Below are 13,829 nucleotides of genomic sequence, written 5' to 3'. Positions count from 1 at the left end.
CATGCATTATATATATATATATATATATATATATATATATATATATATATATATATATATACGACACTGCATATACACACACACATACAGTGCACACATATATAGAATATATATATATATATTTTATGTTATGGAGCAGCCAATTTCCTCAAAATTAAACACAAAAATGTATTAATGCAGTGTTTCTGCTACTCCCCAGAAAAAAATGCTATTATATGCAAGTCATTTTAGTGTCAACATAATAAGCAATGTACATTATCGTCAATATTTACCGATAATTGCTGCAATAATAGCTGCTGCTCTCTGCCCGCTTAAAATCATTGGCAGCACAGTTTGTTTGGAACTATTGAGAGCTACATGAATCCGTGACGTGCGTGGCGAGATCACTGTCGCAACCGTCTATGTTGCTAACTCTCGTATTTAGCGGCTCTGGGTGCGTTTCCGTACAACGGCGTAACTTGCTGCTCCACTACCGTAGTACGATGCACTGTTGAAGAAATCAACTTGCTAGTCACGACTGTTTCGAAACGTATTGTCGCAAATTGGTTGTTCAACCACGTTGGTTAATGATGTCACACATGTGGTGGAGTAAAACTACTTTTAATGAATCTGTTTGCGATCGAATTAATGCTAGATGTTTTGCTATAAATTACGGACATGTCATCTGAGGACTATCTCATATTTTTCTCAGTTATTTGCTTTATTTCCAGATTCAATCATAGGCTCGTTCTTACGCACTAGAGCACGTTCACACATCGCACTCTTCAAAAGCGGTGCTTTAAATCTATTGACAAACTAAAAGACATAAAGGACATTTGTATGTCTTCTAAATAAAAGATACTGATTGTACTGAATGTCATCTTGCTTATTTGGCTGAAGATAATAATGTATTAAGCCCACATGTTATAATAACAAGAAACTCTGCTTCTAACCACAGGTCGAGAGCTGTCGTTCCAACCACACAACTCTGCGATGCTGTTTGCGAATGTTCGTTGGAGCGATGGTTTAGTGAAACACCGACTTCGTTGAACTATGATGATAACGGCGGAACTTGCGACCATAGTTGGCTAATGATGCTTTTGGGAACGCACCCTGGTTCGCGTTTAGTAGATGCCTAAGGCAAATTCAAAACAAAGCGTAGCTGTAGGCTGCTGTGATTGGTGGCTCGTTTGACCAGTTACGTTTTATCCACTCATAAATAAAAAGGAACGACTGATTTTGAAAATGTAGTAGAGTAAAAAGTACGATATTTGACTTTGAAATGTAGTGGAGTTAAAGTAAAAGTCTCCCCAAATTGAAATACTTCAGTACAGTAACGAATTACATTTACTTCGTTACTGTCCACCACTGCATAAATGTCCAAAAGAGAGATTAAAAGTATCCATTGGGAAGTAGTGTCCAAATGAAATGGGAATCTGGCATCCTTGTGGTGAAACAGGGCTTTGTGAAAGATGGGGAGTGTCCAAAGAATGGTCCAGCAATCAGCAGGATCCTCCTTTAGTTCTGGGGTGCGAGGGGCGGCAACTTCCCTGGTAGGCCTGTCCTCCCTAAGGTAATGTGAGCGGAACGCAGCATGGCATCCTTGCCCATTGGCCACGACACGTGCTCCAATTCTGAGATTGCGGGTCCAGCGCGCATCTACTTCGGCCGGTACCTCCCCACTCAGCTCCTGATGTTCTGCGGTATTTTGTGTACATTTTGAGCATTTGTCAGTTGATGGTTAGTGTAAATAAGCCTAAGCTGCTGTTCAGTGCTCTCACCCAAACTGAGATCCTCGTTTATTTGTGCCAAATAGCTTCAATATATTTAGCAAGCTACTTTTTATTGGTAGTTTTCTGTGTAGCTAACTACTTTCTCAAAAGGGATGCTTGACTGTAGTTAAACTACTTGAGTAGCTTGTTGCTAGAGTTTCAAAGCAGCTTATCTATCACTGCTTGGCAAAGTGAATAAGCTTTCACTGAAATATTCAACACTTTCACTTCACTGTGTCCATGAAAACACTGCTGTTTTAGGACTCAACAAATAAAAACAAAGACAAATGGCTATTGAATTACAGTTTGAATGCTGGCAGGCTACAAATAGTTGCTAATGGATACTGTCGCCTTTCAAACTAAACTAGAATGGACCTCTTAAATATAGTGTCTGTGTAAGGCATTGTGTGAAACTGCACTCTGTAAAAGGCAGACTTTCACTCACTTTTTCTTTCTTTCTCTTCCCAGTTCATTGCGTTTGCCTCTTTGTTCTTCATCCTGGTTTCCATAACAACCTTCTGCCTGGAGACCCACGAGGCCTTTAACACCATCATCAACAAAACGGACGTCTTTCGGAACGACAGTTTCACAGATCTGAGCCAACAGTACGAGATCGAAACGGATCCAGCGCTCACCTACGTTGAGGGAGTTTGCGTTCTCTGGTTCACCTTCGAGTTCCTGGTTCGCGTAACTTTCAGTCCCGACAAGTTGGAGTTTGTGAAAAGCGTCTTGAACATCATTGACTTTGTGGCGATTCTTCCTTTCTACTTGGAGGTGGGCTTGAGCGGACTCTCCTCCAAAGCGGCAAAAGATGTTTTGGGGTTCTTGCGTGTGGTACGGTTTGTTCGTATTTTGAGGATCTTCAAGCTGACACGTCACTTTGTGGGCCTACGAGTGCTGGGACACACTCTGCGTGCCAGCACCAATGAATTTCTACTACTCATCATCTTCCTCGCTTTGGGAGTCCTCATCTTTGCCACCATGATCTACTACGCCGAGCGGATTGGGGCCAGTCCTAACGACCCGACGGCCAGCCACCACACCATGTTCAAGAACATCCCCATCGGCTTCTGGTGGGCGGTGGTCACCATGACGACTTTGGGTTATGGAGACATGTACCCTCAGACATGGTCTGGCATGTTGGTTGGCGCACTGTGCGCCCTCGCGGGTGTGCTGACGATAGCCATGCCAGTGCCGGTCATTGTGAATAACTTTGGCATGTATTACTCATTAGCCATGGCCAAACAGAAGCTTCCCAAGAAGAGAAAGAAACACATCCCACAGGCTGTACAGACGGGATCCCCATCATACTGCAAAACTGACCTCAGTACAGCCTGTAACAGCATGCAGGGAGAATTGTGCCTGGGCCAGAGCAGAGGACTGGAGCGTCATCGCTCAGGTGAGAATCAAAAATTGTTTGGGGGGGACCATTATAAATAAGACATGTGTATGTTGACTTCCTGTAGTCTTTGTCAGTTCAAACCAGTCTGGCCATTCTCTGTTGACCTCTCTCATCAACAAGACATTTTTGGCACCATTCTAGTAAATTCTAGAGATACTGAATTATTATAGTGGGACTTCATCAAGTTGAATATTATTATAATGATATGTAATTATTATAATTTTGAGGCTTAAAGTTATGCAAGAGAAATATATTCATGATTATTTAATGAATATATTCTATCTAGCCTAGCCCTACTTATTATGCAAAATAATAATAATAATAATAATAATGATAATATACTAATAATAATAATAATAATATTATTATTATTATTATTATTATTATTATAAAATAAATTATTATTGTTGTTGTTACTATTAAATAATAATAATAATGATTATTATTATTGTTATAATTAATATTAGTAATTAGTAATAATTGTTATTTTTTCTTATTATTATTATTTTTAGTTAAACTGTAAATTATTTATATATTGTGGTATTTGTTTCTTATCTTGTTTCCTCATGTTTTTGTGGTGAACTGTGACCTGGACTTTATATTTTGGTGAGATTCACCCATAAACACTGTAGCACAGAACATTGTTTGATTAAGGGGAGCGTCATATCAATTTCTGTCTCAACCAATAGCTTGATTTTGGGGCAGGGCTACCTGTTTGGCCTAACAATGGAGGACAGGGTCGGTTGGAAGGGGTGGTAGGAGTGTTTGAGAAACCTATTTGGTAGTAGTCATTATTTGTACAATTGCTAATTTCATGTTAGTGTCATAAAATGATTCACCCATGAACTGAAAGCTGTGCTATCAATTCCATTCATTTAGGAAAAGCGTGGGTTCTGTGAGGTTTTTTTCCTACAGGGTAAAATCTGATGGCATTTGAGATATTCCTCAGAGAGCTGAGAATAGGGGAGGGCACAGATCTAGCACAGCTCACTTGCTTGTTCGCCTGTTGCCACGGAGATAAGGGTGTGATGCGTTCAGGAGCATCCAAACCTTGAAGGCGTAGAATCTTGTGTAGACATTACAGCGAGAATATGAAACTTTATTAGCCTTTATTAGATGTGTTACACGTCAGTGTCTAGAGTGTAGGGATGACTACCATTTTTGGACATTTTGGGCAAGAGGTGGAGCGAGTTCCATCTGTGCTATTCTTTTTTTATTGAGTTTATTTTTGGGTAGCTCAGTGGTAAAGACGCTGACTACCACCCCTGGAGTTTGCTTGTTTGAATCCCAGGGCGTGCTGAGTGACTCCAGCCAGGTCTCCTTAGCAACCAAATTGGCCCGGTTGCTAGGGAGGGTAGAGTCACATGGGGTAACCGCCTCATGGTTGCTATAATGTGGTTTGTTCTCAGTTGGGTGTGTGGTGAGTTGAGCATGGATGCTACGGCGGATGGCATGAAGCCTCCACACGCGCTGTGTCTCCGTGGCAACGCGCTCAACAAGCCACATGATAAGACAGTCTCAGATGCGGAGGTAGTTGGGATTTGTCCTCCGCCACCTGGATTGAGGTGAATCACGAGAACTTAAAAGCACATTGGAAATTGGGCATGCCAAATTGGGAGAAAAAGGGGAAATAAATAAATACATGTGTGATGTCATCGATATTTTTGGTCCATTTATTTCTGCTTAAGGTACTTTTTTGGGACACTTGCAAATAGTTACTCGACTTCAATTAGTGTGAAATCATTTAAAGTAAAAGAAAGTCCAGTCATGCAATGATTGTGTTTTCATGGTCGATTATTGCTGTAATTAGCATTAGCATTTAGCTAATAAGAAAACAGCAAACATGCTCATGTAAATGCATATTTTATTAAAGGGTTAGTTCACCCATGACAACATGAGGTTGAATAAAGACTCCTGCACACTTCCTACTTAATTGAAGAACAAATTGGTGCGATGTCATTATGAACAAAATCGAGCCAAAACGAAGGTATTTTATAGCTAATTTTGGTGGTGTTAAACCACTTGCCAGGGCAAATTTTCAGGATGCTAAACACCTTCTTACTGCTACTGGTCCATGTCATCGGTAGGCTGACAGTATCTTTACAGTAGTATCAGTGTCATCATAAATTACAAAAACAGACTGTAATTGGTGCATATTATGGCCTCGGATAGCATTTTAGCGCATTAGCGCCATGAATCCAAAAGGTAAATGTGGAGCGGAGGGAGGCGGGGCCGGGTCGGAATATCGCGCAACCCGTCAGGTCAACCTTACTCGACCTGGGAGGAGACAGGAGGGTAAAACAACAACAAAAAAAAATAGGCAAGGGAAAAGGCCAACACGGTGAGAGAGAGAGAGAGAGAGAGAGAGAGAGAGAGATGAGCTCACTCACTGGTTCTCTGATGTACCGTCGCATGGTCCTCGGACGCTACGCCACACTCTCCGGCGGACGACAGCCGCTCCTCTCCGCGCGAACCGGAGTCAAATCTCCAACCCCCAGCGGACAGAACGCCCCTCCGCTTTTCTGGCGGCACCTGGGGACATTCCTCCGCCCCTGGCAGCGGCCCTACCGCTCCAGGCGATCGGGGAGTTACTTCCCTCCTCCCCTCGCGGACGGCGGTGTAACCTCGACCCCTCCGCGTTTCTGGGAGACGGCAGGGCACTCCTCCGCCCCTGGCAGCGGCTCCATCGCTCCAGGAGGTCGGAGAATCCAGTCTCCACTCGCCCCGCGGACGGCTGCCATTCCCCGTGTCAGGGCGGTTGGGTTACTCCATCACCCGGCAGATGGTAGCGGCGCTCCCCTGGGTGGACGGTAGTGTCGAGGACTCTGCGACGGGCATCCCTCCTCCTTCCTGGATTTCGGCACCAATGTAAGGGGGTTAAGATGGGCAAGGAGGAGGCGAGAACTGGCTTGACAATATAAATAATATTTAATTAAACACAAAACCAAAACACACAAACATAAACACACACATGACGGACATGCCCGTAATTCTCTCTCTCTCGAACCATCGTCACCGGCCGCTTTTATCCCTCACGCGCCTCATCAGGCCGATTGGGGACCGGGCGCGAGATATTTCAGGGTGGACTGTCCTTTTAATGATGATATTTTGCTGTGCATGCTTTTGATAAATGAGCTCAAACCCATTTAAGCAGACAATATGATAAATCGCAAACATTCCTAGATACAAAAATGTCATAAAGATCACACACAAGGGAACACACACACTCCCAAAACGGCTGGTCTTTCGTGCTTTCCTTCTCACACACACACACACAAACACGCACACACACTTCCAGCTCACACTGAGGTTTTGATGACTCATTCTATCGACCTAATTTCCGTCCTATTTTGGTCCTCAGATTGACCTCTCACCTCTTGTCTCTAGCTAGGCTGTGGCCTAAATAGGGCTGGCGGTAGATTTATGTGTGGCAGGACTGCTCTTCGTTATTTACATTTGAGAGTGATGAAGAAACAAGGAGTTATGTAATGAATAAAGCTGAAATCCAGATGAGGAAGAACTTGTTTTAAGACTTAGGAAAAAAGGAAATCAAAGTTTAGTTGTTTACAGTTGCTGAGCAGCGTTGCAACTTGCCGCATTAACGTAGAATTCAACTGATGTCCAGTTACAGTCGTGTGTTTATCAGCTATTTTAGACAAATGAATCATCAAATATCTAAATCCGAATTCAAAGTTGGAACTATACGTTTTTTGTAATGTTGTTTTTACTGTTTTGAGTCTATTGATTTACATTCAAGAGTGTTTTACCATATAATGTGAGGCTGTTTTGCACTGATGCCATTTTTGTTAAGTATTTGTTATAATAAATGATCATATATTTTGATTTGAATTCATCAAGCTCCAATTAAAAAGAGAAAATAGTGAAATGAGTTGATGAACCGTTGATTTGTACAGCATTTATTTAATCTGATCACCCAAAAAAATAGACATATATATTGGGTGTTATTCATCTTTGGGCACTCTCATGTCCCGGGTGTTTAATCTATATAAAATGAGCAGATTTCAGCTGTTTTTGTTATATGAAGGTCACATTAAAACTGAATTGGAAAAGTCTTTATGTATAGATTTTAACGTTTTAATCTAGTCCCAGAAACAATCTTTTCATATTAAACTATAAACATGCACATACTGTTTAAAACTATGAGTGAAATAAACAAAACAGTTCAATGTTTGTGTGAAAATGTGTCCATTTTTCAAAAACTATGACGTTCCCTCATTTGTGATGTCATTTCCACCACCAAACAATTTTTCACCTGTACAGGATTTTGTGAGACTGTGGTGGGTGGACCTCGGAGCCTCTAAGGGGGTCCTGGGGCATGCTCCCCCGTAAGGAAATTGTACAAATTTTAAAGTTAAATGCATTGATCTGGTGCACTTTGAGAGCAGAATTAAGAGGCTACATCTATGAAGAACTTTGTGCTCTAGTAGTAATTTAATCATAAACACATTGAGCCATCAAAGAAATTAAGCAAAATTGGTTTCCTGTGTTGAACTTGCTCAGATGCTGAAATGGTTACATTGTCAGAGCCCTTGGTCATAACATATACGTTAGATAATTGCGAGTTTGTGTCGTGCATGTGCGTGAGTGTGCGCGCGTGCGTGTGTGCGTGCATGTGTGCGTGCGAGTGTGCGCGCGTGCGTGTGTGCGTGCATGTGTGCGTGCGAGTGTGCGCGCGTGCGTGTGTGTTTGAGCATGCACGTGTACCGCAGGGGCTGCCACAGTCTAGGTAATTAATGGGAAATACTGTATTTGTTAATCAAGTGCACAAAAGTGTCAGTGAAGAGCATGCATGAAATGAAAATTAGATTTGTTTGAAAACCAAAAAAAATGAATAAAGGTAAATATCACTTATGAGCAAGTGTATTAATGGTCATCACTTATAATCAAGCTGTTGTTTTGCCAAATTATGCAAAAAGTCCCATAAATGATTTTTGTTTTTGTCTGAAAATGCCCACGTGTAGCTACCATATAAAATGTCTTGTATACTGTAAGATAATGGTCACACCACCCCAAGGCCTATATATCAAGACAATGTTTTTCACTCCCTCTCTTCACTTCCTCCCCAGTGTTGTCTGGAGACTGCAGCGCAGGAAGTGACATCACAATGTCTCCAGAGGAACGGATACCCATGCGTCATTCTAGCATGCGTGAACAAGACCGTCGTACTGAAGGGACGTGCTTCCTGTTGGCCGCCAGCGACTATACTTGCACAGCAGACTCGGCTATGCGTAAAACAGGTATATTCTCCTCAGCCAATCAGAGCCCTCCATTTTGCATAAACATCCAATCAGATCCCCTAATGACCATTCCAGTGCCTAAACGATCAGTCACACTTTCTAAAACTTGAACCTCGTCTCATTAATTAATTCAAGCTAAGCTAAGCTACGCTACTGTAAAATATACTGTTGTATCTGTTAGCCTAGCGAATATCATCATCTTCCATTGACATCAGCATTCACTTCTGGATGGAAATGAAGACAACTTTAACTCTTCAGAAGATTTTAATGAGATTATATTTTATATTTGTGATTATTAGTTGCAAAGGACTTCATGCTAGTCTGTTGTACTCTAAACTTGTGTCACCTAAAGACCAAACTCTTTCCACAAACCATGAATACTTGACCAGTTTGACCTCATGACAAGACAGATGTTGAGTTAGCGCCTGCGGCTGCATGTCTATACTGTTTGAGACACACATGCTAGGCTAATAACCCTCCTGGGAGACGAAATGTGGCACTAGGGGTCATGTTTGCTCTGTCACCGCCGGATGTCCCTTCACCGCATCCAGCGCTAAAAGGCATAGAAGGTCAACACTAACTAAAACATGCTAATCTATGACTTTTCCAATGATAATGTCACACTAAATTAACATGCTGTATATCATGGTGACAATATAAAGTGTCAATCAATAGAGATTGTGATATTTAAATGTCCATGTACACAACATGGGTTTATCTATCAGTGGGCAGTCTTTCAAAAAGGCATTAAAAAATTTCAGCGGCCTCCCAATCAAATTCAGTGACATTCATCTTGTGTTCGGCGCTTCGTAAGCGCTTATTAAGCTTCTCATCTGACACACACATCTGTGTTTCACGTCAGTGTTGCGTGCGCTATCTCTGGAGGTTCCCGATATGTTCAAGGGAGCGCAGAGCAGGATCAATCATTTCGGACCCCACAGAACGGGACCCACTCGACTCCACATGCCGAAGTGTCCTTGGGAAAACACTGAACCCCAAGTTGCTCCCAATGGCAGACTAGCGCCATTGGTGTGCGACTGCGTGTGTGAACGGGACATGGTAACCTCTAAGGCTAATAAAAGGCGCTATATAAGTACAGACCATTTACCATCTTATGAAAGCCAAAAGATGCAAGAAGTGTTTGTTTGGATTGTTTATGCATTATTTTCTTTGTCGCACTGATTTGAGAAGATCTCGAGTTTCTTGAGGAAAGTAATAATAATAATAATAATAATAATAATAATAATAATAATAATAATGATGATGGTCAACCACATACAGAATGCGACTGAAATGTGGCATAATGTGCAATTTTGCATTATGGTAAGAATTATTTAAAAACCAAGTTGGGTTTTTTTATTTTATTTAGTTTTTATTTTATTTTATTTTCCTTTTTTTTGCTTTGATCAATGTTAATTTCCAAATAAAGAGAAAATTATATAAGAGGAAGTATTTCATTCACTAACTGGATTATCTGAAAATTGGTATTAAAAAATGGTTATTTGATAAATAATTACTATATCGTGATTGTGGCAGGGCGGAGGGCGGGGCCGGATCGTAATCCTACGCACCTGGTCCCATATTAGGCTAATTATGCCTTTGTGAGGGTTAAAGGTCGACTGCAGGGGACCGTGGGGCAGAGAGAGATCGTTTACGGACATGTCCGTCATGTGTGTGTTTGTGTCTTCTTTTAAAGGGGTCATATAATGCCATTTTTGTACAAGTTAATATGAATCTTTAGGGTCTAAATGAAAACTTTGTAATATACTTTTATTAAAAATTCTCATTAGTATTTTAAGAAAACACTAATTTTACCTGCTCAGAAACGGCTCTGTTTTCAGCACGCCGTTTCAGTGCATATGACTTTAAATGATAATGAGCTTTGGTCACCCCGCCCCTCCGTTAGGGTTAGCGATTTGCAAAGATTAATATAAAGGTTAATAAAACGTTACACTTACTTCTTCTGGAGGTGCAGAGGGAATATAAATAGTTGGTACCGAATCTTTTTCAGCAGCAGCTTCTTAGCAAAACCAGCTTTATACTGACCCTCGTTTATAAAGCAGTCTGGTGAAAAATGATTCGCGCAAACATGAACGCATTGACGTTGCTCGTGGGGAATATTCCCATCGTAAACAAAACTCAGCCACTGCGTCTTCAGCGGTTCAGATTTAGGAACATCAAAATGACTGCTGTGTTCGTTATTACACCGAAGAACAGAACGCCACAATCGCTTAGGCGCCATTCTGCTCCAGTGTATCAACAATGATGACGGACTATGATTAACAATCCTGGGAGGGGCGTCCGACCGTGTGACGTCACACGGTCGAACTGCTCGATTTGAGGCAGGGGAAAATATATAAGCAGATTAAAACAAAAACACTGGATGGATTTTTATCATAATAGGATGGTTGTGTACAGGCACAGCAACACACATTTCAGTACAATCAACTTGAAAAAGTGCATGTACCATTATATGACCCCTTTAAGTTTATCATTAAACCATTATTTATATTATCAAGCCGGTTCTCCGATACGCCGCAGCTTGTTCCTCGGCCACTCCTCCACCCTCTATCGGACAACAGCCGCGCCTCTCCGGGCGGATCCGAGGCAGTCCTCCAGCCCCTGGCGGACGGTACACCCCGCCGCATTCTCGGGGAACAGAAGGGGTCTCCCCCGCCCCTGGCAGCGGCTCTCCCGCTCCAGGTGGTCGCCAGTGAGCCCCTCCCCGCTCGCGGTCGGCGGTCTTAAACCCGCTGTGTTTCAGCGGCCGGTAGGCGGCTCCTGCGCCCCTGGCAGCGGCCCTGACCGCTCCAGGCGGTCGGCTAGGAGCCCCTTCTCCCCTCACGGTTGGCGGCCATCTGCCGGGGGACGAGGAGCTCAGCTGCCTGAACGAGGACGATGGCCGCGGCTGCTCCGTTGGGGGTGGACGGTAGTGGCGAGAACTCTACTACGGCGTATCCCTCCTCCTTCCCGGGTTTCGGCACCAGTGTAAACTTATTCAATGGAAAGGAGACGGCGAGAACCGGCTTTTCAATATAAAATAATAGTTTTAATGATAAACTTAAAATAACACACACACGACGGACATGTCCGTAAACTATCTCTCTCTGCCACACGATCCTCTGCAGTCGACCTTTATCCCTCACAAAGGCATAATTAGCCTAATATGGGACCGGGTGCGTAGGATCACAACCCGGCCCCGCCCTCCGCCCTGCCACAATGATATATACAGTATCTTTTGTACAGTTTTAGTTGCCATTTCCATCCAGTCTGGCCTTTTTGTAAAATATCTTGCTGTATTTTTCAATATCATCATCATCATCATCATCATCATCATGATTAGAGCTGTTGTGGGTTAGTTTCCTCAGATAGAAGTTATCATAAATAATTTGTTTAAAAGACTAAAATGCCTTCTTTTATATATTGATCATTGTGTTTGCAAAGTGATGTTACAACTTGCACAAACAATGTGTTCAGTGATCAAAATGACAAGAAAACCCTTCTAGATTAATACACTTTTATTATAAATGTTTTAGACATTTCGCATTCTGATCGCTGGACACTAGTGAATGTGATATTGTCTGATACAGTATATGTGTGCATGGTAATCGTTGCGCTCTGCCTCAGCGCGCCTGTCTTGGCTAACACCCCTGTGGTTGTGTCCCTGTGTTTTATGTTGTCTTTGTGCTCTCAATGTTGCGTTCTCTCACTTCTGGAGGCCATGCGAAATCCAGAAGCTTAAACAACGTTGCGGGTTTGGCGTGCAACTCCCCGAATCTCTCTCCAGTGATGTCGCCCTGTCCGATACACCTCTCCCGTTCCCCAATCCCATCAATCCTCGGAGGCCACGGCCACTTATTCATATAGCCTAATGTACTGTAAAGGCCCGCCTATAGTGGGTGGGGCTATACTTTAACCTCTTCCTTGTCAATTTAGCGATTACTATACACACATATGTATATATAAATACGTTTAGTTATAAATATAATACGTTTGCATATGTTGCATTCTTCAAATGAAAGCGGATGGAGAAAGAAATGTGCTCATGCAAATTAGAGCTCTTTGGCTCATACATGGAAAACACTGTCATGAGCATCGTGCGCTTGAAATAAGACATTTTATAATAAAATTTTCGTGAGTGCGCAAAGATCATGAGCTACATCATTGGCTACATTTTTGTGATAAATTTTCTTGCTAGTGCAAGTGCGCATGGGTCATGGCTGGACTGGTAATCTGGGATACCGGGCATTTTCCCGGTGGGCCGACGCACTTTGGGGCCGATCAGGGGTGGACTAGCCATCGGCAGAACCGAGCGGGCCTTTAGGTCGGCCGTGAAACAGGCCGAACGTGCCGCGGAAAGCTGTGGCGTGGTGGTGGGCTAAAGCACATAACTTGTAAACAGAAGGTTGCTGGTTCGATCCCCACAGCCACCACCATTGTGTCCTTGAGTAAGGCACTTAAATCCAGATTGCTCCAGGGGGGATTGTCCCTGTAATAAGGGCTCTGTAAGTTACTTTGTTGGGCTTTATCTTCCAAGTCCAGCCCTGGCGTGAATGGAAGTGTTTGCGCTATCTGTGGGTGTATGCACAGAAACTATGTGTGTATTGTGTGTTAATGAAGTGGTGCAAAGTGCGATTTGCTATTTTCGAGAGTAATAGGCCACTGGCTAAGATGTTTCGGTAGCATGTATAATCTCAGCGCAAAGTCTAAACTCAGTTCCTATATTTGCAGTTTGGAGATTCCACCAGCAGGTGGTGCTAAAGTTCATGTACAAACTCTAAATATAGCGGAACATCAAATTCACAGGGCGTGCCGATGCAATCACTGTTAATACTAGTCATGACTTGTGTGTCAGTAGATTTAAAGATTAATAATACTTACATTCTCTATAATTTAACAGAACGTACATGCAAATCCTGACAAGAATCACATTATCTATGCTTGTATAAGGAGCATGTCACTGTCATAGTAACACTGTGCATATTTCTATTCTTCGAATTCACTGCATTCAGTCCATTTCCACCACCAACTTCTTAAAAATGTGCTGTTTTTGTTTATATCACTGGTGTTTGACAGGAAATGGACTAGAGTATTATAATAGGTCCCAGACGCTGCAATAACCGGAGAAGAACCTCAGAATTAAATTGCGCTTGACCCATTAGCATTAGCGCTTTGTGCATGAAATTTCACCAAACCCACTTGCTCGAAAATTGCACAAAAATACGAAAACTTCTTGGCTATGCCCGTTGACCTTGCACTTATGACTTAAAGCATAGTGCAGCGCTAAGAGCAACACTCTTAAAATAGGGCCCATCATGTGGATTTCTCATGTTTTGTTTAAATGAGTCGCTTTACGTATAATTGCCTCATCGTGCCCAGTATTAAGATGGACTTTTGGAATTAATTGATGGGTCCCGG

At 42.4% G+C, this 13,829-nt stretch overlaps 1 protein-coding gene across 2 annotated transcripts in view; it reads left to right on the top strand.

Moving 5' to 3' along the window:
• LOC127639118 (potassium voltage-gated channel subfamily C member 2-like) overlaps window positions 1-13,829 on the top strand; it is a 66,837-nt gene that overhangs the window by 48,550 nt on the left and 4,458 nt on the right. For both annotated transcript variants that reach the window (XM_052120977.1, XM_052120978.1), the window contains exons 2-3: window positions 2,220-3,150; window positions 8,241-8,411. In XM_052120977.1, coding sequence (XP_051976937.1) covers window positions 2,220-3,150; window positions 8,241-8,411 — 1,102 coding nt within the window. The remainder of the gene's footprint in view (window positions 1-2,219; window positions 3,151-8,240; window positions 8,412-13,829) is intronic.

This window comes from Xyrauchen texanus, chromosome 47 (genome assembly GCF_025860055.1).
Source record: "Xyrauchen texanus isolate HMW12.3.18 chromosome 47, RBS_HiC_50CHRs, whole genome shotgun sequence".
Lineage (NCBI taxonomy): Eukaryota > Metazoa > Chordata > Actinopteri > Cypriniformes > Catostomidae > Xyrauchen > Xyrauchen texanus.
Note: the sequence above shows the minus strand (reverse complement) of the source record. Positions and strands in the feature narration are given on the sequence as shown.